At 37.3% G+C, this 22,883-nt stretch overlaps 1 protein-coding gene across 1 annotated transcript in view; it reads right to left on the bottom strand.

The window, feature by feature from the left end:
- The window catches only part of PIK3C2G (phosphatidylinositol-4-phosphate 3-kinase catalytic subunit type 2 gamma), a 284,737-nt gene that overhangs the window by 102,626 nt on the left and 159,228 nt on the right, over positions 1 to 22,883 (bottom strand). Inside the window, exons 18-19 of the mRNA XM_074585602.1 lie at positions 12,742 to 12,835; positions 11,464 to 11,558 (exon numbers count right to left, since the gene is read on the bottom strand). Coding sequence (XP_074441703.1) covers positions 11,464 to 11,558; positions 12,742 to 12,835 — 189 coding nt within the window. The remainder of the gene's footprint in view (positions 1 to 11,463; positions 11,559 to 12,741; positions 12,836 to 22,883) is intronic.

Genomic DNA, 22,883 nt, shown 5'->3' with positions numbered 1-22,883 from the left:
GAACTGAGTAGAAACAAAGTACAAATAGAAATAAATTTGTATTCACCATTCAAAATTTTCAGTGGATGTAATTTGTATTAGCTCTTTGAAAGAAAGACAGACAAATGAAAAGCAATAGCTACTCCAGAACTGAAGCTATCAAATTTACAACCAAATAATTTCCCTTATTTATGCTGCCAGCAATTTATCCCGTCTTAAACCCCACCCTCCACTTAATAACAGTGCTTTTTTTTTTTTTTTTTTTTTTTTTTTAAATAGGCAAATGAGTTTTCCCTCAAGTAAGAGACATCACTGAACAGCAGCCAGGTGGCATATGGCACAGGTGAGATACCAATGGTATTTCATAAATCATGATGTTTAAAAGACGGCCTGTTTTCAAGCTAGGAAGTAAGACAATCTGTTAATGGTTTAGGATTGAGGAATCAGGTGAACACCAAGAGAAGGAGATGTACCTGATATAAAAACCTTTGTATTAGGGATTGTCTTAAAATACGCATTGCATCTCCTCTAGGGTGAGTTGAAAAAATGCTGGTGACTTGTTTTAGAATGAATGGGGTACTTCTCAACAACAGGGCGGGGGGAGGAGATAAATAATTCAAAATAACTCAACGTGGTTACCTTTGCCGCAAGTGCCTACTTTCACATCTCCAGTGACTTGCATAAGTATTAAGACTTTTTTTTTCAATTTCACCTGGCACTTCGGATAACCATCTGAATGTTTGCATCTAAGCTTAATGTTTCTGTGAAAAGCTTTGATTTTGATGAACATTTCTCAAAATATTCAGTGAAAAATTCCTTACTAACAACTTTACAGTAATCCTTCAACCACAGAATTATTTCAGCAAAACTACCACTATAGATATAATATTGCGATGATATATCTTTAAATATCTTTATATAGGAATAACAACCTTTCAGAGACAGAAGTTAATTCTTGTAGCCTGATTTTCTTTCTGAAACAATGAAATAATGTCATGAACTTTACCAAACAGTATTCTGTGTATTTGATAGACACCACAGTGGAAGCTAAAGAACAATCCAGCTGTCTGTCTTTTGACTGAGATGTCTGCTGGTTGTATAAATTATTGGACAGAGTTTTACAGGCTTTAGATTTGGAAAGAATCTTAATTCCTTTAGATTCATTGTTCACTTTCTGTTATTTAATTCAGAGGTCCAACATATATCAGTTTTAACCAAGTGGGTTCTTTGCCAAGAAAACACTGAATGAGACGATGTGAAACATGGTCCGTTGCGTAATTCTCTTGCTTAAAAGGAGGTTATTACAACACGTTAGCAGTGCTGTTCAAGCAAAAAAGCCACACAAAGACAACTCATCTGACAGTTGTAATATACCATTTAGTATGGATGAGCATTCAGAAAGCAATTAATGCTTAAGGAAATATTTTTAAACAGCAAGGGTTTTATGAATTTAATCCCGACCTGGGACCCTGCACTGACCTGGGACGACCTTTTATCAATCCTTCCCTCCCTCCTCCCTAGAAATATTGCCTTTTATTATGGTTCTTGACTATTTTTTTTATTATTTTAAAACCTGTTAATAATTATATTTTATTTTACATTAGGGACTTGTTTTCTCAGAAAAATTCCCATTAGTCACAAAGTAATTTTCTGTTAAATCATGTACTGATGGAACATATTCATCAAAGTACAATTCATGATTCTCTTTTTTCTAACGTTTCAGTCATTTGGACAAGGGTCCAAGGCCCAGCTTTCGTTCTGGTGGGAAATGACGATTAAGCCTAGAAATATTAACCACAGAAACATAGAACCAACAGTAATGCTATGATGACCTATAATTCATTACTCTGAATGTCCTGCATCCACTTGAAGCCTCTCGCTGTTTATCCATACTTCTCCCTAAATATGTCACTGAAAGTGTTCAGAAATAGGAATGACTTACTAAACTCAAACCTGTCAGACACGGCTGTGATCAACTGCATGATAACTATAAATGAGGGCTCCCAACACATCAATCCAAGAAACTCGGAGCCTGCACTGCATTTATTCAAGTCATGCAGTAAGAACTTTGTGACACACATTCAAAGACAAATGGATTGAAAACAACTCTCTAGGGTAGCTCAAGACAAATTTTGCCGAAAACTGGTTCAAACAGCTATAGTTAAAACACAAAAGCTTGCTAAACTGGAAAGAGAAAAAGACCTAAAACAGAGCAAGATTTATAAAATGTTTTACATAATCTGATGCAATTTTGAAACACCTCCAGATTCATTTTGCATACAATAATTGCCATTTACAGAAAAAAAAGCTTTATACAAAGGAGATCATAATGAAATAGTTTCCACACATTCATAAAAGTCAAAAAGTGAAAGTGCAAACATGGAATGTGAAGAAAATAAGCTTTTTCGATATTATATCTGACAAATTTGAAGTGATGCGTCCTCTCCTAACATTTCACCTCAGCAATCAGGATCAGGTAGCGCCATGACTCTGTAGCAGAGCAGCAGCCTCCTGGAGGACCCCTCTCACCAGCAGGATTGCTCTCGGCTGCAGAAGACAACATTTCACCCGTGAAACACACCACCAACTGCTCAGCTGAGAATCACAGGAGATTCTCCACGCTGTTTGCTTTACGGCTGAGGATTTCAATTTCCAAAATCATTACAGCCTGATCTGGGAAATTTGCATCGTCTTTAAATTGCAGCTACTGTTATTATTTATGATTTGGACATTTCAGATTATTAAAGTTGGTCACTCTTCATATATTGGCCTAGATCAATGAGTACCTACAGCAAATTTCGCTGTAAACACATAGCTTCCTGGATTACTTTCAGTCATCTTTTTCCAGCAGTCTTTCACAGTATAAAAAATAAAACAACTCCTCCACATCCATCAATTCATGACTGAAAATTATCCATTTGAAGTGACAGAACTAGATGAATGTTTTGTCAAAAGCTTTCCTGATTTATTACTACTATGGTTTACATCCCCAAATGTTCCTCTGGGACAAACAAAGATTATGCGAGGTATCCATCAGGAAAGCTTTTGGCTCTCTGTTTTGTTTTTGAAGGAAGCAACAATAAAACATTTTTAATGGAAAAAAAGATGAAAGGCGCAGATGAAAGCCTAGTGTGACATCTGCGCAGAGCCCTGCTCTGAATCCCTTCCTCAGCAACGCCCTCTCTGCTTCCTCAGTCCAGTTCAACTCCACAAGTGGGTCATTATAGTCCATCACATCCCAGCATCAGAGACACGGGAACAGACCACCAAAATGGCGCGTTCAATCCTTTCCACAGAGGACATCCAAAAGACAACACCCATCTTTCATATTCAGTCACATTTTTGGAGGGGTTATGATAGATATGACTTGAAGCTAGTAAGGAGTTTTCCAGCATAAGTGAAAAACTAGAGTTGTCAGCTTCAACAGTTTTAAATGTAAAAGGAGTCAAAACAAAAATAAATCAGACAAGCAGTGTTTTGAAAAACAGTGTAATGAAAAACATTTTCCTTAATGATACCTTATAAATCATGAAGCAGCTAGAAGAATTAAGTCCAGTTGCTCTTTTTTTTTTAATTTTCAGAAATATTTCAACTTTTTAAGTTTATCTTTTCAACTCTAAGTAGGTTCACTTGTACACATACATAGCACTGTATTTTTTCATTACAGTAACATGCACCGATAACTCTAGCATTTGCAGACCTTTTTGTGTTGTACTTGACAATGTTAACCCTCCTGAAATATGTTTTTGGTGTGGAATTTCCTCTGTTCCAAAGAGGACACACACACAGAGTTACCTCTATGTTCTGTAGCTTATTTAGCTGCAGCTAAATCATACTTGCCTGTGCAAATACAATCAATGGCATGCACTCCATTCTCACCTTGATATATTACCACAAGGATGCCTTACCTCTTTTTCATGCTTGCACACAATTTGGGAAAACACATAGAGTTCCTAGATTTCTCAACATTCAAGAACACATTCATTCTACAAAGAATCAGTAAAATAATTAAAACCAGACACATGCACAACTATGTTATTTATATCCCATATCAAGGATTCATCAGATTATATTATATTCACTGAATTACAAAAAGGCATAGCTTTGATTGCTTTATTTTTAATTGGATTTCTTTTTTTAAAGTGGTAATTTTTAACAGAGTGGGAAAACTAACTCCCTCTTTATAATTTAAATGTTAGAATGCCACATTTAGGTTTTCTGTTAACCTTTCCCAGTTGTGTTTGCAATTTGTTTTTAATTCTTTAGAACTTATTTTCCATTTCCTTTTAGTTGGAAATTTAGAAGTTAAAATATTTATTACTTTAGTCAGAATATTTAAATTTATAAAAAGAAAGCATAGCATCTGCAACACCTTTGGCAAATACATATTACGTGCAAACGCCTTTAAATAAATGAACTTAATTTTAGCAAAACATGTCACACCATTAGTCCCAGAGAATAACTGCCGGATTAAAAGGGCACTGAAAATAATAGGAAGAGTCTCAAACTGCAAAGTAGTACGGATTCAGACTTCTATCCTTCATACATGGAACACTATAGACAGCAACTTTATAAATATTTCTACTAAAGGCTAGAATACCTGCGAATCTGCCTGTAGATTTGCCTAAAACAATAATTTCTAGCATGCAAGCCAGGCCATCCAGCCTTTGGATTATGTCAGTCCATGTCAGTCTGCATTGTAGGGTACATTTATAAGATTAAGTCAGACACGTGGAGTACTTCTTGGACCTGGAGCCAAACGGCACAGACGTAGTAGGGCAAGTTCCCTCTGCAGCAGCCAGACTGCGTCTTCACTACCCACCCCTGAACTTAGGGACTTGCTGGTGCTCCATGTTCTACACCCTGCGGTCATAAGATTGTGCGTATGTGTGTTTGAGCCCATAGCTTCAGAAATACTGTGATGGTTATGTTAGAGTCCACAAAGAGTAGAGAGATTAAAAGACACTGAAGGTCAGTGTTATCTGCCTCACATGGTCGACACGAGCATGCAAGTTTGGGTAGAGCAGTGCTGTAGGACAGACCGTGTCAAAGCCAGGGCACTTTTGCCCATCTTGTCTTTTAGGGGTGGCTCCTGGAGTGAACTATTCCCAAACTGTGCTCCAGTACTGTTTTTGCGAAAGCAGTCCAAAGCAGGGCCAGAGATGAAGGCAGCAGTTACAAAGTATGGCAGACCAGAAGTCTAGCACTTGGTCTTGCCCCCCAGTCCTCTTTTATTGAGCAGTATTAACAGACCCAGACAGCTAGACGTTGACAGTAGCTGGCATTGACAACCCAGAACGACAATATACTATCGTCTTTTACCAGTTCCAGCTGTGGTCACAGCCAGCTCACTCCTCTCTTTCTTTAGAGACGGAAAATGTGAGTCTAAAATAGTATTTTTTTCTTAAAAACTAAAATGTATTGACTAAAATGCAAGGCATGGTTTTGTTGATTTAAATGCACCATCTGCCCACTCGGTCTGTGAAGGTCAAAACCAACAGAGAGTTATGAAACTTCTTTGTGCTTCTTCACAACAAAATCTCTTTGTTTCATTTGACACCATCTTTTTCTAAAACTGGAGCCTGAGAAAATTGAAAGTCTGTAAATTAGGAAACAAAATAATTATCTGTCTGTTTTCCAAGGCAATAATCCAAATCCCACATGGCTAATAATGAAACAGCACAGTAGACGGTTGAATCATTATCTCACAAAAATAATGGTCTAATGGTGTTACTTACTATATACATAAGTAAGTAAAGAAAAAAAAGCTCACAAAATTATTGCCATTTCATAAGTAAGAATTATGAGTTCAGAACTAAAACCCTTAGATGTGAATCCGCTCTATTGTTGAGGTTCTCTGCTGTCCAAAACACAATGATGATCACCATCAAGTGCTCCGAATTCAGACGAACTTTATAATCATCACTTGGTTGAATGACACATTTCCTCAGAAGTTGTACGACTGAGCAACTCCAGACTTGAACTCAAATCCTAATGCAGAGTAACAAAACAACTGATCAAACATATACTGAGACTGGCTATTCAGAGGTTTAAAGTTACATACATGATTAAGCGATCTTCTGATGGTGATCAGTAAGAAGGACCAAATTAACACAAAAGAAAATAGACTCTTTTGATTTACTTTAATGTCATTTTAATGGGTTGGGCTTTTCAGCCTGCTCTACACAGCTATTTAGGAAGTTCATTAATAATTAGCAGACTTGACAACTTCTGACTGTGGGAGAAAGACAGCATAATGTAGGAAGAGAACGAGCTGGAGGATGGCCGTCTGTTTAATGTTTAGATAATTAAGAGTGTTGGACAGATGAGTATCTGCTTGATTTATTCCTTCTTCTGAACTCTTCAAGTAAGTTATGGCTCATGTAAACCAGTTTTGACAGCAAAAAAATTATTTCCTTTCAGAAAACATGAAGCAATAATCTATTGTTCCAATGCTGGAGCGCTGAATGAAACTAAGCGCTAACGATTTTGGCAAAGCCAGTATTGAGGGACAAACCTCCCAATAGTAGAGAACTTAACTGTGATCTTTTTAAACTTTTAAACATTGGTTATGTTCTTTCTGATTCTTACAGTTCTTTCTATAGAAAGAAATAAAAATAAAATATTATGTTCTAGCCTTGAAATCAATAGTCTAATTCACATTGTTTTCAGTGTACTAGATTTCACCAAGAGTTCCTTTTTAATCTCACATTCTTACTTATCTACCAGATGTGGACTAGAAAAGATTGAAGACTACTCCCTTTTGAGCTTCCCTTTTGGGACTACTTCCCTTTTGGTTGTCAGTCAAAATGTAGAGAAATGTTATAAACTAGAAAAGTTTTGTAAAGTTTTTGTAAAGTGACTTAAAAGTCTAAGAAAACTTAGAAGACAAGCTACAAAAGGACATTTTGCCTTCAGCAAAGATTTCACTTAACTTTCTTTTCTTGAGCTAAGCATACCAGAGCCTCACGCTCTGCCAAAATTTACAAACGTTCGTAAACTTCCACAACAATGAAACCTGTTCCTTAGCACCACCTTCAAGCAGCTGCCACAGCTCTTGGAGGACACTACACTTCTCCCCGTTATTCAATCCTCCTGTGGAAGGCAACCATCTGCAAGACATACTCCTGGCCACCTGCTGCCCCAGCCAGCTGTTTCGATTGCACACTGCGGCTGGCACCTATGAAAGTAGCAAAAAAGCCAAAAACACTCAAGCAAGTGGGAAACCGATTGGCAGGCTGCCAGAGACAGAGGGCTGGATTAAAACTCCAGCACAAAAGCTGACAAAAAAACCCCAAACAACCACCCCTCTGTGTGAAACACAGTAGGAAGGAGATAAACAGAGACTTTCAGCAGGCAGAAGGGCCCAAAGGGGCTCAAAGTACATTTCCTTCCCCTCAAGCAACTTTTCTGCTTTGCTAGAACCTGTTTATTAACTTTTCACCATAGCTCCAGGGAATGGGAAAAGCTTGCTCCAGCCTTTCTCCCCTCCCAGGAACTCTTATGGAAAAAAGTCTAGAATCAGAGTGAATTATTAGAAGCTTCAAGTGGTACAAGGGTCCTGTGCTGGCACTGTATGCATGGGCAATTTTTAGTCTCCTTGGGAAGGGGAGTACATTCAAAAGTACCAATGGGGAGTTGAAATACTGATGGACACAGATGGCCCAAACTCCTCAGGAATTTAGAGACAAAAAGTCACACATGATAAGAAAAAAAAACTAGCAAGCACAGGGTATAAGATCAATTTTGACCCTAATTAGCAGAATTAATGGAACAAATCTGCAGCAAATACAAGCAAAGAACAGACTAAAGCTATCCTGATTTAAAACAGCTAAAGATGCATCCCAAGAATATTCTGTTCTGTCCACCTTTGCCAATTACTGTTCCATAAGTTTTAAACAAAATCTCCAGACAAACTTCTCACTGACTGATGGAAAGGAGTTTACAATTTACTATCCAACATTAATATTAAAAAGGTGATGAGCTGGTACATCATTGTTGGGTAACTGCTATCTTCGGTGTGCAGGGAAATTGAGTCAATTTTAAATAACCGAGATTATTATAAATTGTATTTGTCATTAAAATAAGTCAGTGTTGACAGTCACCACCAGTTCTGGCAACTAGCTTCTAGGTCTAAAATAGATCTAAAAAACTGTTGTAAAACATGGAAGTTAAAATCAGTTGACATTTCCCTGTGGTTCTGAAATCACATCACCAGTTTTCTGAATTACATTAGAGTCTTTTCCAAGTTTTATTTTGGGCAGGAACACTGTGCACAGTGTTGTATTATTTAATAACGGAATGGTAATGTCATTCATTACAATTAAAAATAAATATAAATATGTGAATAAAGTTGGTTTTTACTAGTCCTTGCTTCTTGATTGCTAATTTGGTAATGAAACAGAGTACAACACTTGAGAATAAAATGTTACCTAATCGCATTTTTTAAAAGAAGTTATCCGAGTGAACATGCACACGTGTGTTCCCCACATTATTAAATCATTAAGCTTCTTTTTAAAATCTCTTTAGAGATAAGTGGAAGAGAACTTCTGTTTTCCATTACTTTTATAAGGACTGAAATTCAATTTGTGAGGTAAAGGAAAGCCTTTATTAATTAATTAAGGCTTTATTAGTAAAAACTATGAAATTACTGTTAAATTTTCTGAATAGCATTTATGACTTGGGAAACTGCCGGAATATGAATAATTACATAAATTGAAATGTTAGGTATAAAACAATTTACTACTGAAGAATATGGCGGAGCAGAGTAACCAAAGGAAAAAAAAGCATATAGTGTGATGAATACAAGAAGCAAAATTTTAAGAGATGTGTGCTATATTGAAGTTCTCAGGCTAGACTGAAACATTTGAACAAAAAGCCTAAATAAAAGAGGTACCCCAGCTCCTCCCACTAAATTGAATGAAACTACTAGATGCTTGCACAATTACTTTGTGCAGCTAAGCATATATTATACACACAAGTTTAGTCAGACTGTTTAAAATTCACCAGTTTTTGAAATTGAGAGCAGCCAGACAGCAAGTATACCATGTGAAACAACCTCCCCACCTAAACCTAATGACCACTCAGTTTATATTAGGCGTACATAGTTCTACCACTACATTTCTAAGGATGACTACCACAGAGGTGGCTGTTGTTATTGCTGTCTGCTGTATTTGCTCACGTTTCCCCACTCTCCCAGGTTTTGGGTTTTGCCATATTCTAAGACATCGCCATTAGGTGAATTTGTTCTCAGAAAAAAAGTCATCTGTTGCCGTTGTTCCATGAAAAACAACTCAAATATACACACCTGATCCACTATCACAGTGTTTCCCTCTCCTAGTATTATCTGGGTTTTTTTGGCTAAGGAGGCCCTGGCAGCAAACTTTTAAGATTGCCAAGTTTACAAGGAAAGTTAGTGGATGCTAAGTGTTAGCTAGCAATGTACTCTTTCAGTTATGTTGCCAAGATCCTAATGCTGACATTATTACATCCATTTTTGTCTTGTGGCTCAGTAAGACAATATCAAAAGAAAATAATGAAGAATAATGATTCAATACATTTTTGTATTATAAAGAAGAAAAAAACAAAGGTAAATATCCTTGAATATTTCTAGAAATGTATGTGTTTTATGTGCATACACATATTTACACATACATACATATAAATGCATGTTCATTTTAAGATTTAATCAAAAGCTGCCCCTCTAGGAAACTAAAGTTCACATTTCAGGTAGAAGATACTGTTTATTTAGGGACAAATAACATATCACTATTTATACAATTAGAAATATTATTTATGGGAAGTGGCTACAATCAACTGCAACTCCAGGATATGTGTAATTACAAACAAGTTTAGAAAACTAGTAAACTGCCCCATCTGCAACCAAAGCAGAAGATGATAATCAAAATATTTAACAAACACTCAGTAGCTGATGGTAACTCCAATTGCTAATGCACACAGGGAGGAAATGTGCTTGAAAAACAATCCATGGTTGCATGACATGGACTGAGCCACTAACAGCTGAAAGGCAGAGAATACAGTGAATATTCAGAAATATTCTATTTGATGTGGGTATGTGGAATTATGATATATATTAAGCTATATGTAAAATAAATGTATTTTGCCACATACTGTGCCAGATAAGGACATCTATTATTCAGGAAGAAATATTTGCTATATATTAGCCAATATTATAATATTAGATAGCTTGAACAAAATTTGGGAATAAAATGGGGATCTACACAGGTCTACGCCGCAGAGTAAAGAGGAAGACGACCGCCATATACGTAGTCATTTTTCTTCTGAGAAGAAGAGATGGGTTAAAGAAAATACAGGCAAACTGATGATGTTCCCACTGCCCATTGAACTCTAGAAATCATTTCTAATTGCAGAGGAAAACTACCAACTCTTTGGGCCCATTTAAGAACTCTAGACTGGACATTTTTATCCAGTACGACTAAGTTTAATACAAGATAGTAGAAATCATCTCAGGCATATTTCAGGCACTGTCAGAAAAATGGCTCGCTAAATGTGGTTCCTCTTTATTTGACAGATACGCTCATTAGGCATGGTATTGTTACCCTACTCATTTCAGTGAAACAAACACATTCATAATCCTATTTTACCTCCACTAACAGTTCCAGAGATCATGCAGGTATGAAAGTATGATCTATGCTCTTTCCAACCTCACACTTCATCAACCAAATGATTACATTTTAAGTTGTTGTCTTTCCTTTGCAGGGAGGAAGGCTTTTGCTTTAATGGGTCTGAACCAGTTGAACTGTAAATGAAAGCTCAGTTCATCCATCATTATTAAACATGAAAAAAAACCAACCCCACAACAGTTTGATTTTCAGATCACAGGGCAGTTGTTCAGATGGCAGAAAGCCACAGTCCTACTCAAAGAGCCTGGAAGTAACAGCACAGCAAACAGCACACGTAATAATACAATCACAGAGGTCCTTATATTGTAGAGGTAGATGATGAATGGCAGGTACTGTCAGGACCAGCACATCTCCATCATCATAAAAAGGAATTATTGTAAACTCTACCATCACAAGTCAGACTGATATGTGAAGGGGCAAGAGATAGGCTTTCACATACATGAGAAGTCTTAACAACTTCAGGAGAGATCAGAGAAATCACAAAATACTTTGTAAGTAAGCCAATGCTGCTTTGAGCTTGCAGATTCTGAGGAGGACTATTTTTGGCTCAAACCAGGAAAATGCAGAAAAAAAATATGGTATCTTACTTAAGTGAACAGAACTTCCCCCCTCCCTCCTGCCGGGGGCAGCATGAAAGCAGAGATATGTAGGTCTTTTGTACAATTTACCCATACCCAGTACCGAAAGGAGAATAAAGAGGGAGCAAAACCCGAGGTTTTCTGTTGATTTTAAACAAAAAGAGAGTTTGTCACCAATAGAACCATGGATAAAGTTCACTGTAACAGAAAACAACTACGGTAGTAATGGCAAATGATCTTACCAGTAAAGCTGATGGGCTACTTGGATGCTTTGAAGAGAACGATTCAGGAGGAGTTTCACTAGAGGGCTTTCAAGATTCCACTCAAACTTGAGCACCTTAACAGATAAGTTAATAATAAGAATCACTTATATGCTGGCTTTATTGTCTTTCCTTTATAAGAAAATTAATCAGAAAGGACCCAATGCTTAGTTTGAACAAAGCAATCCAACATATGGAGAATGCCCTAGCAATGCAATGACCAAAGAAACTTCAGGACGCAAGTGTCTGCCACCATCTGTAAAACAGGCAGATATCATCCTGATTCTGGCTGTGTTAACATATATGTAAATATGCAGCTTTTCTTCCCCCACTTAAAACTATCAATGCTGTATTTACATTTTTATCTGATTACCTGGTTTGGAAAATAAACTTATTTGTGAAACAGAAACTGTAGAAGGCAAAAGATCACATAAGTGTCCTACTGTGTGAATGCTGTAAAGCTGTGCAGGTTCCACAGCTTCACAGTACTGGATTACATAAATATATTTGAACACGTGTGTGTGTGTAGATCTGTGCATGCATTTATATAAATATATATTTCAAAATACACAAAAAAATGTATTTTTTGAGATTGAGATTTTTTCTCAATTCAGATTGAGAAAATCTGAAATGTGGAACTGTAAGCAATCCATGCGCGCAGTGTTACAAAGTAAGGGGATACAGCTTTCAAGGTGGCTGGCTCCTCCCTAACTGCAACACGGTACCTACTCAACCACAAAGTAACTGTTTGGAAGTAGCGGGCCCATAACTTGTAAAACATTAATTTCCAGTGAAATGCAATGTATATCTATGAAGAAAGAATTCTACACCCAAGTTGCCCTGGTTACCCTGTGCTGACAACGGCTTCCCCCATATACGTGATATAAAGAAAACTGTGATTCATTGCAACACCATTTGCTTCCTTGACTGCAAGGAAGCCCTGCCACCACCAGCCCCAGCTTTGGTGGTCACAGCAGAATTTCCCTTGTTCAGATACATTTTTTATTTTTCTTTTTTACTTGAAAATACTTTCTTGTAGTATACAGAAAAGTTCAATCAGCATGCCAAACAACTACACTCTGTTGAGTGGAAAACAGTCCACAGCACAGCCCTGTTGTTAATTCAATCATTGCATCAGTTGACCTGCCTTTCTTATTTATTCCTCTTACAATGTATCAATCAAACTGAAAGGATCAAAAGTATTTAATGAAGTTATTGATCTGGACAGAAGACTTCCTTGGTTATCAATTTCTTCCTTACCTGAACCAGCTGTGGGAGGTATTCTAACAATTCATCATTTGAGAGATTTTCTATTTGTTGGACTGCTGTTCTGCGAATATCTTGATCTGGAAAACTAGAGCAAAACAAATAGATATCATTGAGGGCTACTGAACCACTGCAACTCTCCTGAGCTCTCACTGATATAAAATGTTAGAAAAACAGGTTTTATCTCAAAATGGAATAAGTAAAAAAATCAACTCATTTGCTTTACTGTAACAAGAGTCAAGAAACACATAGCAGATAACTTAATAGGACTGACTGTTACAGTGTCATACAGGGAAAAAAAACCCAGCCCGATCTTCAAATACCTTTTTTAATTTGAATGGTCATATGTTGTAATTTTCTTTATATGTACTGAAATATGAGGCAAATTATGGATGTTCTCTTGCTGCTCCTACTTACCTGAAATAGGATAATTCTGTGCCATAGGAATGTTTAACAGTCACTTGAAGACTTCTTTTGTTTTGAGCAACAACATAAAAGCTTGAAATTTCGCACACAAAAAGGGTTCATTTCAGACAATTTATTCCAGTGTCAGCTCTTCTGGTTTGTATCATAACACAATAAAAAATATTTTTTAAACACAAGTAATTTTTAAATAGAAAACGTGTTTTCTTTTCAGTTTTTCTAAAGGAAAATGTTGTAAATAATCAACACCTTCCCCCATAAAGGCTCCAAGTTAGTGAAACATCCATTTCTGATGGGAAAATGTTCGAGTATTCAGCATAAGCTGTATTCTCAAAAATTCTGGTTGAAACCAGAATGGCTGCAACCTAATTCAGATTTTGTGATGGAGCTCTAACGGTAAAAATTATAAAAGAGGAAAACATGGTGTATCAGCAATGATAAAAGAGGAAAAGGCGGCTGGGTAATATAGCTGGTCAAAACATTTTTCTTTAAAAAAGAAAAAGAATGAAATTTTGGTGTAACCTGACTGATCAAAACTGACTCTTAACAGAATATTTTCTCTCTTTTCAGAGAAAAAGACAAAAAATATACAGTGTTTCTTTTAATATTTGAAATCTGAAAAAGATAATATTTTCGGGCCTTGTTTTGAAAACATAAAACACAAAAATAATTTCTACCTTTTCATGCGTGGCATTTGTGATATTAATTGTGATACATGGAGAATTTAACGTATACAGAAGTTGCCTAGATTGGCTGACAGTTAGCTGTTCTGCTACTGTCCCGCTTTCACGAGGAAAGGAATAGATGCGCTCTTCTGTGTATTTCTTCTACGTGGTGTCACCCTTAACTATCTGTCAGTACTTGAAGCTCGTCCATTGCCATCCTAAGAGTCTTTTCTCTCTTCTCCTGAAGCAAACTGGAAATGTTTCTACAGACCTTTCTGTCACCAGAGCTGCAAGAGTGGTCATCTCTGCCAAAGGGGCAAAAATGTCTTCAAACAGCACCACAGTCAGTTAGATATTGTTCAAAAGAGCTGCTGGGCTTCGATCCAGTTCTCTGGGGGCAAGTACTTGCCCCACAGAACGCAGTGAATCCCGCCCCTCTGAACTGATCTGGCTATTAGGCTCTTTTGAAAATCTCTGATGAGGCAGTCTAGGCATACATAAAAATGATGAGTAAAGGACACAGATTATTCTGTCAGTTCGCCCTGGAGAAAGTCCTTTGAAATCAGAACGATCATGTATGGCAGAAGGTGTCACGAGGCCACCAGTATTACTGCTTTATGAGCACAACACAAAAAAGAACTGTTCTCTTCCCAGCTTCCCATCCAGCACCTTTTGCCTGCAATATACCCACTAGAAAAATAAATGAGAAGTGAAACACGGGAGACAGATAGTACCACATTTGCAGCAATGACTGCTCATTGCTGTCAAGAGAGAAAGACAAGAAATTGTAAGGGCAAGCGCTCAGCTCAGAAGTACAATGGCACCTGCAGCTCTAAACTTCAGCTTTTAAGTTCAATAAAACAAACTGAAGCAAAACAATATGTACGCTTTGATCACTGAATTAGCTATAGTCATCAAATAAAAATGTGGACTTTTGGAAAAAAAATGGCTAACGGTTGGACCTACTTGAAAGGCCTGGCTTCTGTGCTGCAACCAGCTGCCACCTGTCGCACTTTCAAACCCCCTTTTAACAACGCGGCTCAGGTCCGGTTTTATTATTTTGTTTGTCTGTTACGGTACATATTTGATGATGTTTTTAATACAGTTTATATTTGTTTGTATAATGCTGAGAGAGGGCCTTGATGGGGAGAGAGGGAATACGTTATAAATAAATTATCATGATAGCCCCAAATTAGCCTGTTTTGCAAGGCATATTTATTTATTTATTTACTCTAGGCAACCTATTAGGATTATGAAGATGTTACTTTAATATTCGCGTAGAACAAAACATATTTGAAGGAGGACTGCATATTAAACAAAATTAATCCCTTTCATATCATCCTATCTTCTAATTATGCAATTGCTCCAAAGGCCTGCATGCCAAGCATGTGCAGATAATATGGAAATTAGTCTTTCCCTTTCCCTTCTCGCCTAGTTCAACAGGTTACTGAACAGCGAAATGTGCTGTATACAGGCACCAGCCAGGCAGAAAAATGTTGTTATTTAGTTACTGCTTGTCCTTACAAGCAGCCAACATTTGAATATATGCCATGCTATGACGAGAGAAACTCCTACATTTTTTTCAGATAAACAAAGAATGATAAAATTATTTTAATCCAAACCTTTCCGGAAAATTCAACAGTTAATATTTGATATGTTTAGAATTAATTTGCTGTAAGTCATAGCTGGGCCTATATCTAAGTTAGTAAAAGTATCTATAGAAGATGTGATTAGAATAATGATGAGCTCAAGTGCACAGGCACTGTGGTGAAAAATTACAGGTTAGTTTGTTTCAGAAAACATGGCTCTTATCGCTCGTCTTGAATGAGATTTTGGCAATTTGCTGGTCCTGGTTACTAAATTGTTTCCTTCAGCTTGTAAATCTTGAGGTCGGCTTGAGGCTGCATTGAATCTTTTTTGAAAGAACGGGCAGTTAACACATTCTCTTAACTACCTGACAATTTGTTAAGCCCCAGATGTAATATCCATTGCTGTCTTGAATGTCAATGTTGTTCAGGGCCACAGGTACAGTAGAAAAATACATTTTACCCCTTACATTTGTATTTAAGCAAACACTTAACGTCCTCAGAAACACTAGAACTACAGCAAATACATATGAACTCAACTAGTATTACATGGTGCTTATGCTTTCGCTCTTACATACATCAGTCTATTTGCTAAAAGCCAGTAACAGAGTAAGGTCTGGATGCAGATCTGAGTAAAAAATCCTACCCTTCACATGCCTGAAACTATGCCATCCTGTAGCCTGGTAATTAATTAGGGCTAGAGGGGTTTTTCCAGTGAATAATCTTGCAAACTTTTGAGTGTTGCATCAAATCTGATTTCAGTAATCCATAAATTAGTCTTGATTAGAGGACACAATTAATTGATTTTTTTTGGCTTTGCAACTAAATGCAAGAGAAATCACTTTAGGCCTAAGAAAAACAGCTCTGTAGTTTGGATATTAGAGGACAGCTGATTTCCAGAGCTTGCTACAATGAATATTTCCCCTTCACAGCTCATCTCACAACCTGGATTCTCCTTAGTTATTTAACCTCAAAACCCCTTTTGCTTTTTTATTTTTCACTCCCTCCATGATGCCAGTGACTGACAGCCACCCATTTTATAACTTCTGTCTAAGTAGCTGTAAGATTGTTAGGTCTCCATCGAGACTTTAAGATGGCTTTTGTAAAAATTGAATTTTGAGCTGGTTGAGCATAGATTACAATTTGCTTTAGAAGTAATAACAACTTACAATCTTTGATTCTTTTCATATAGATAGCCAGTAGGGAGCTATTTGTCTATCTGTACCTTTCAGCTAAATCAGATTCAAACAGAAAACTAAGCGCTGCTGTGGCATCCTGTGGATTTCTGCAATTCTCTTGGGATTTTAGTGTTTGCCAGTGGTGACTTGATTGTAAATGAGAAATAGACGTGCATTTCATTTTTAACAGTTTTATTATCCTAATTTTATTGCACTGTCTCTAATAACCCTATGCTGGAAGATATTTGTCAGGTAAATGGAACTGTACAGTTCACTACATTTTCTAGCATGTGAGGATCTCTGTAGAGAACAGAACAGCCTTTCATGAACCATATTTTAAGTTAGAGGCTTATGACATGCCACATATTTCTGCAATTCCCTTTACGTTTCCAGTTCTCATGCACTTTCAAAAAGAGAAAGACTCCGGTCCCATGAAATGCATGTTATTAAGTCTAGAAGAAACACGGAAGGCTGAGCTAGAAAACCTACTGGAATAAAAATACCAATTGAAAAAAAAAAAAAAACAAAAACAACCTCTGAGTAGTAAAGGATATCATGTCACCGATGGGTGCACCTAAGCCAGGACAGAAAGTATGGGAGAATCGTTTAAAAGAATAAACAGATAAGTTTTGGATGGCAGTTTAAGTACTTTAAAAGTAATTAGACAGGAAAAGAGAAGAAACTTAAAGATTTCCGTAATTTAAAATAAGGGAATTCCCTTAATTTAAAATAAGGGAATAAAATTAGCAGGGCTATTTGCTTTTCGTTGGTGATTTTTTTTCACTCCTCTTAGGGCTTGTAAAGAAAATACTGTGTGAATGCATGAAGGCTAGAAAATGGTAAGGACTAAAAGAAAATACAGAAAGATAACAATACTATCAGTAAGAAGGAGATCCTGGATTTTCAAAATTTTCTGTTGAAAAAAAGAATAAAATATTCATTCCTCATTGTGATAAGACATACGAACCCTCCCCATCCCCACCCCCTCCATTGCAAAGCTCATGGTCAGATACACTAGCTTTTGCTTCAGCTGATCAATCGGCAGATGGATCTATAGAATTTACTCACAGAAAAGATACTTTAAGTAATGCTTACATAGATTTTCTACAAGAAATTCTGTCTAAAACAACTAGTAATAAGTTTAAGATGTTATAGAGACCATATGGTGAACCATATCCTCGGAGAGAACGAGATAGGAAGAAATTAACAAAAAGCAGTTTTCCATTTGAAGTATGATCTAGAATGTTCTTCCCTTCCCAGAGACAAACTTTGTTCTCTGTTACATTAAAGCAAAAGAACAAAACATGGAAAATTTGGTTATTTACAGGTTTAGCCTCCTGAGTAGATGGCACGCTTATGTACAGAAACCATGCCATATCCTACATAGTCCATTGTTAGTTGTCTTTCTATAGCTGTCGTAGTACCTTCATATTTATTGCCAAGAAAGCTAAAAATGATTAAAGGCAGTGAAAAGAAAAAGGAATTAAACACATTATGATACTGACAGTGAAGTGCTGTCTCTTCCTAACAATGCATACATCTCTACAGAAGTTATCACTAAATTTCATGTACATTACTAACAAAGCAGTTTTAAAGCTTTCTCAGTAGTGTGTTCTGTACATCAAAGTACCAAAGTAATTGTAGACCGTTGCTTTCTTCTTATTTCTTTGTGGAAGCTCATGTTTACTCTCCACATTGATATACAACTACAGCCTTTTAAACCAAGTAAGACGCAAACAGTCAAGATACGCTCTAGTTGGGCACTCTGTTGTGGACTCTCAGGGAACAGTTCACATTCTGCTTTTATTAAAACAATGATAATCTGATTCAACACTTCTAAAATCAATTTGGCTTTCAAAGGTGTAATAACAAACTGTGGCTTCAAGCTATCACATTTTATTATAATTATTACTTAGAAAGTGAGTTTTGCATATGTTGGTATATAACCTAACCTCAGAAACTCAATAGCTACTCTGCTATGTAATGTGAAAATCAACAATAATACTGTGAGAGTCAAAAGCTGAGGGATGCTATAACCAAAAGGCATCTTCTGTGGTCAAGGAGAGGTAGGAGGAGTCGTATCTTCCCCTACTCTGCTTGCTCCATACAGGGGATTAAGTAAAGTGGCATAAAACCCCTCTGACACCTTAATGTCTGTTCTAAAAATCCTCTGAATTTGTGCATGGTTTTAAAGGAATGTCTTTTTCTGTGCACTTGCCCTGATAGAGCTAGAATTTAGCAGAAAGTTTCTGGGAAAAATTGTTAAACCTACCAGCGAGGTTATGTCGTCACCTCCCCTGTCTACTGATAAAAGTTCTCTCTTCGGAACGGTCGCAGCCATGCACAATACTGGAAAATGACATACCTACTTTGGTGGCTGTTTCCTGATTCTAGCTTGATTTCCTGATTCCTAGCCACAATACTTCACAGGTCTGCAAGCATACTCTAGATGTGCCAGAAAAACAAGATTGGAGCAAACATTCTGCTATTTCAGTTAATTAATATATTTTGGCTTTCATTTTCAATAATTTGAATAGCAAAATAACCTGACAAAAATTTGTAAGTGCAGTTGTTCTATACACACACAAAACACTGGCATGTTTAGCAATACATCATAAATGACGGCATTCCTAACATTGCCTTTGGCTTCTTTCTGTCATCGAGAAAATTCTCTGAATAAAAAAGCGTGCTGGTGTCACTCCCCTGGCTAGTGTGCCACGTGAAGTAGATTATAGTTATAGATATATAGAGAGATATATATATATCTACAGTTATACAAAGCTCTAACTCCACTAAAGCTTGGCTTTTTACCAAACTCAGTAAGTGAAGTTAATGGTAAAATGCACAGGGCACCAATAAGCAGTTCTGAGTAGGAGGGACCAGCTCTATACCTTCTGCCTTAGGGAAAATTAGCAATGGCTTATAATCACCCTTCCCTGAAATTAGAGCTAAAACTAAGACTGTAAAAATCTTACTCTGCACTTCCCCCTGCCACCCTCTCCATCCTTTCTTTATTGATTAAAGAAACATTCATTGTTTTTTTAAATTGTTTTTTTAAGCGATGGCTTCTGGGGCCGTAAGAATCAATGCACTTGCTGCAAGGACTTGATGCAAGGTTGCTACTGAATTTATCTGTGAAACGTACCGTGATTGTGTTTCCAATTTATGAAAGTTCTTCCTTGCACTGCATAAATGAGCATGTCATCATTTGGCTGCCTTGAGATGTGCCGGCAATGGGGAAGAGCATAAGCTGTAGAGACATGCTCCAAGAACAAGAAACAGCTATTAAATTGTACATTTAACTGTGTAGTGAAGAAAACAATTTAGATGTTTCAGAAAGTTGCAAAGAGCGTTCTCACTTAAAGCATGATAACAGGGCTTGATCTGATAGGCCACGATACCTCTCCCTAAGCTCTGTGATGCTGTCTTCTAACCCAGGCAATGAGGTAGCGCCTCCAATGATTTTTCATTCCGGTATATTGCAAATGTGAGCTTGAGCTTAATAACCAGGACAGATGCTGCTTTTTCACCCTGAGAAGAAGGATAATTAAGAGTCCCCCGCCCAAGGCTTGCAAAAGCGACGAGTGATTTTGAGTTCCCTCTCTAAACCATATAAAGCATAAGCACATGGCTGCAGAAGCAATTCAGGTTCTTTTTAAGACTCTGCAAACTGAAGTTCCAGCAAAGGAAGCATCCAAAAGTCTGAGTGATTGGAAACTCTTGGTCTCTTTTACAGTATTGCTAACAAAGTGGTACATTGTGGTACACAGAAATGATAAAACAGAGCTGAACTGTGGATCTCCTTTGTACAGGATGTTCTAAAAGCTGAATGTTTACATGGAATCAATTTTTATTTAGAAAAAATCATAGAAGATAAATGCAAGAGGGCACTTAAACTAAAAAATTCTGTCTCAGGAAGTCTCTGAGCTGCAGATTACTGGAAGTTGGGAAAGTAGCACAGTGTCATTATGTTTGGCCCATTCTCATTGTCTTCCCTAGGCATCTGTTGTTGGTCACCATTGGAAACAGGATGCGCTAGACTGGTCTTTGGTCTGATTTAGTGCAGCTGCTCCTGCATTCATGCATTATGTTAACAATACATGTAGACAAAGATCATCCCTAATGTATTTTACTTACCTATCATTTAATAGTGACGGTACCACAAGTCCTTGAAACACACATGAACATATAAAGAGCATTTCTTTTATATTCTGCTCATGTCTTATACAAAAATGGATCTTTCAGCTGTGTCTCAGAAATCACAAGAAATCAGAGAGCTGTTTTGCGGATGATAGAAATGAGGAACTGAGTTGAATTGTCAGCGCCAAACATAATACAGGATACAGCTGAATGAACCTTCAAAACCAGCTCAGTTACGGAGCCTACAATCCCAAGTTAGTGAAGGTAATGTTGAAGGAAAGTTGGACCCTATCCAGTGCTACTTTATGTTTCAAAATGATTGAAATCTGAGAAAAAGACAACCAAGAGAAGAAACCTCAGAAATCCATTTATACGGAAAGTACTCGTCTCCTTCAACCCACTTTCTCAATTTGCATATACATGTCTCTCAGCAGTTAAACCATGCTACCTAGACATCTCTGAAACTAGACATCTTTAAGGAAATGTAATCCCGCTGTTTCTGAAGGTTAGCTTCCCAGTTGACCGTGCACCTGCAAAATATTGTGGATATGTGAAGGACAGAGTTATTTTTTTAAGAGGATTTGTACTGTGATCCAGAACTTCTTTCTGTAGCGTTAGCATGAAGCAAAAAACCCAAATTGATACTATCTTTTGTGAGAAAGAAACTAAAGGGACAAACCAGGTAAGATCCTCACCAGCAGTACTTGTTCTTTGGCACCACTGCAGGTGCCAGCCACTCCCAACGGTGGCACCAGGAGAGACAAAGCGATGACATCTTCCCGTCTTTTCATGCCAGCAATCTTTGTGGTAGCCAGAATGAACAGCGTGTACGCTGCATCCACTACACACTGAGAAGCTATGTGACAGGCTGAGTCATATTAAATATCCTGTGAAGCACCTGACAGAACTGATATTCTGCACCACACCCTGATGCAGAGCTCCATCTTCAAAAAACGACCAAGCTCTTTGTTTGCAGAAATGCCAACCATACACAGAAACAAAATTTGACAAAAGGTCTGATCTGAAAGCCTGGCACGTTCTAACAAACCATCTCAAAATCTCTTGCTACTGTGGGGTGTGTAAGACAACACAGGGCCCACATACTCCTTTCTATGTGGTTCTTTTATAAATTAAAAATGGATTCTAATAATTTAATAATGGCAAATAAGATATAAACATGCTCCAGAACCTGATCTTTCAGGAGCTTTGCTTCCACCATTCCCACTAAATGTAAAAAAGACATGTGTGCAAACATGTGAAACTGCTCATAGTTCAGATATAAACCTGAGACAGAGATATTCTTAGGAAATCACATCCAGAGGGAAGTAACAGTCGATAGTTAGTTTTATATTATTAAATAACTATTTTTTAATAATGTGGAGGTGAGCGTATAAAATATTTTCTCAAGTAAAGCTTTAGGCAACGCGTTTTTTTCTAAAGGTACAATATGGAACCGAGATTGCAAAGCTGGTGCAGCTTGTGCTTACCCAGACAAGCAAGGGCTTGATAAACCAAATTTGCTCAACCATTTCATCTGCACGTTTAATGTTTTCACAGGTAGATCACTTAACACAAAATACCTCCCAAGCTTTTGAAGGAAATGTAACTGCTGACACAGATTCTGTCCCCTGACATCTGCTGTTACATCATAGGCAAGACTATCTCCAACATCAAGAAGCCTTCCAACAAACCACCAGCTCCCAGTGTAAGTGGGGGCGGAACGTAAGACATCACAACAGAATTTATTCGAAGTGTGCGGAACTGACTTCAAAGTTTCACCCTACCTACTTCAAAAATTTGGGCTACAGATGGGACTGTATGTATTTACATGGTATCATTATCTGGAAGCATATTTCAGTCCTGCTTATCTCCCATTAGTCACTTCATGCCTGTAAAGTAGTTTGAGGATACGGAGTGCTATGTAAGTGCTGAGTATTTGACCAATCACCCGTTACCAGAAACTGACTGAATCTGCTATAGAGAATGAAATACTCTTTCCACTATCCTGAGAAATAGAAAACCTTCTCAGCCATGAAGGCAGGGCTGGCTCTTTCAACTCAAGGTCATCACAAGAGTTGCAACTATATCTTCGCTTTGACACCAGGACAGAGCTGAAAGCAGAGTCAGTGAACCAAAGCATGATA

Source organism: Larus michahellis, chromosome 1, assembly GCF_964199755.1.
Source record: "Larus michahellis chromosome 1, bLarMic1.1, whole genome shotgun sequence".
NCBI lineage: Eukaryota > Metazoa > Chordata > Aves > Charadriiformes > Laridae > Larus > Larus michahellis.
Note: the sequence above shows the minus strand (reverse complement) of the source record. Positions and strands in the feature narration are given on the sequence as shown.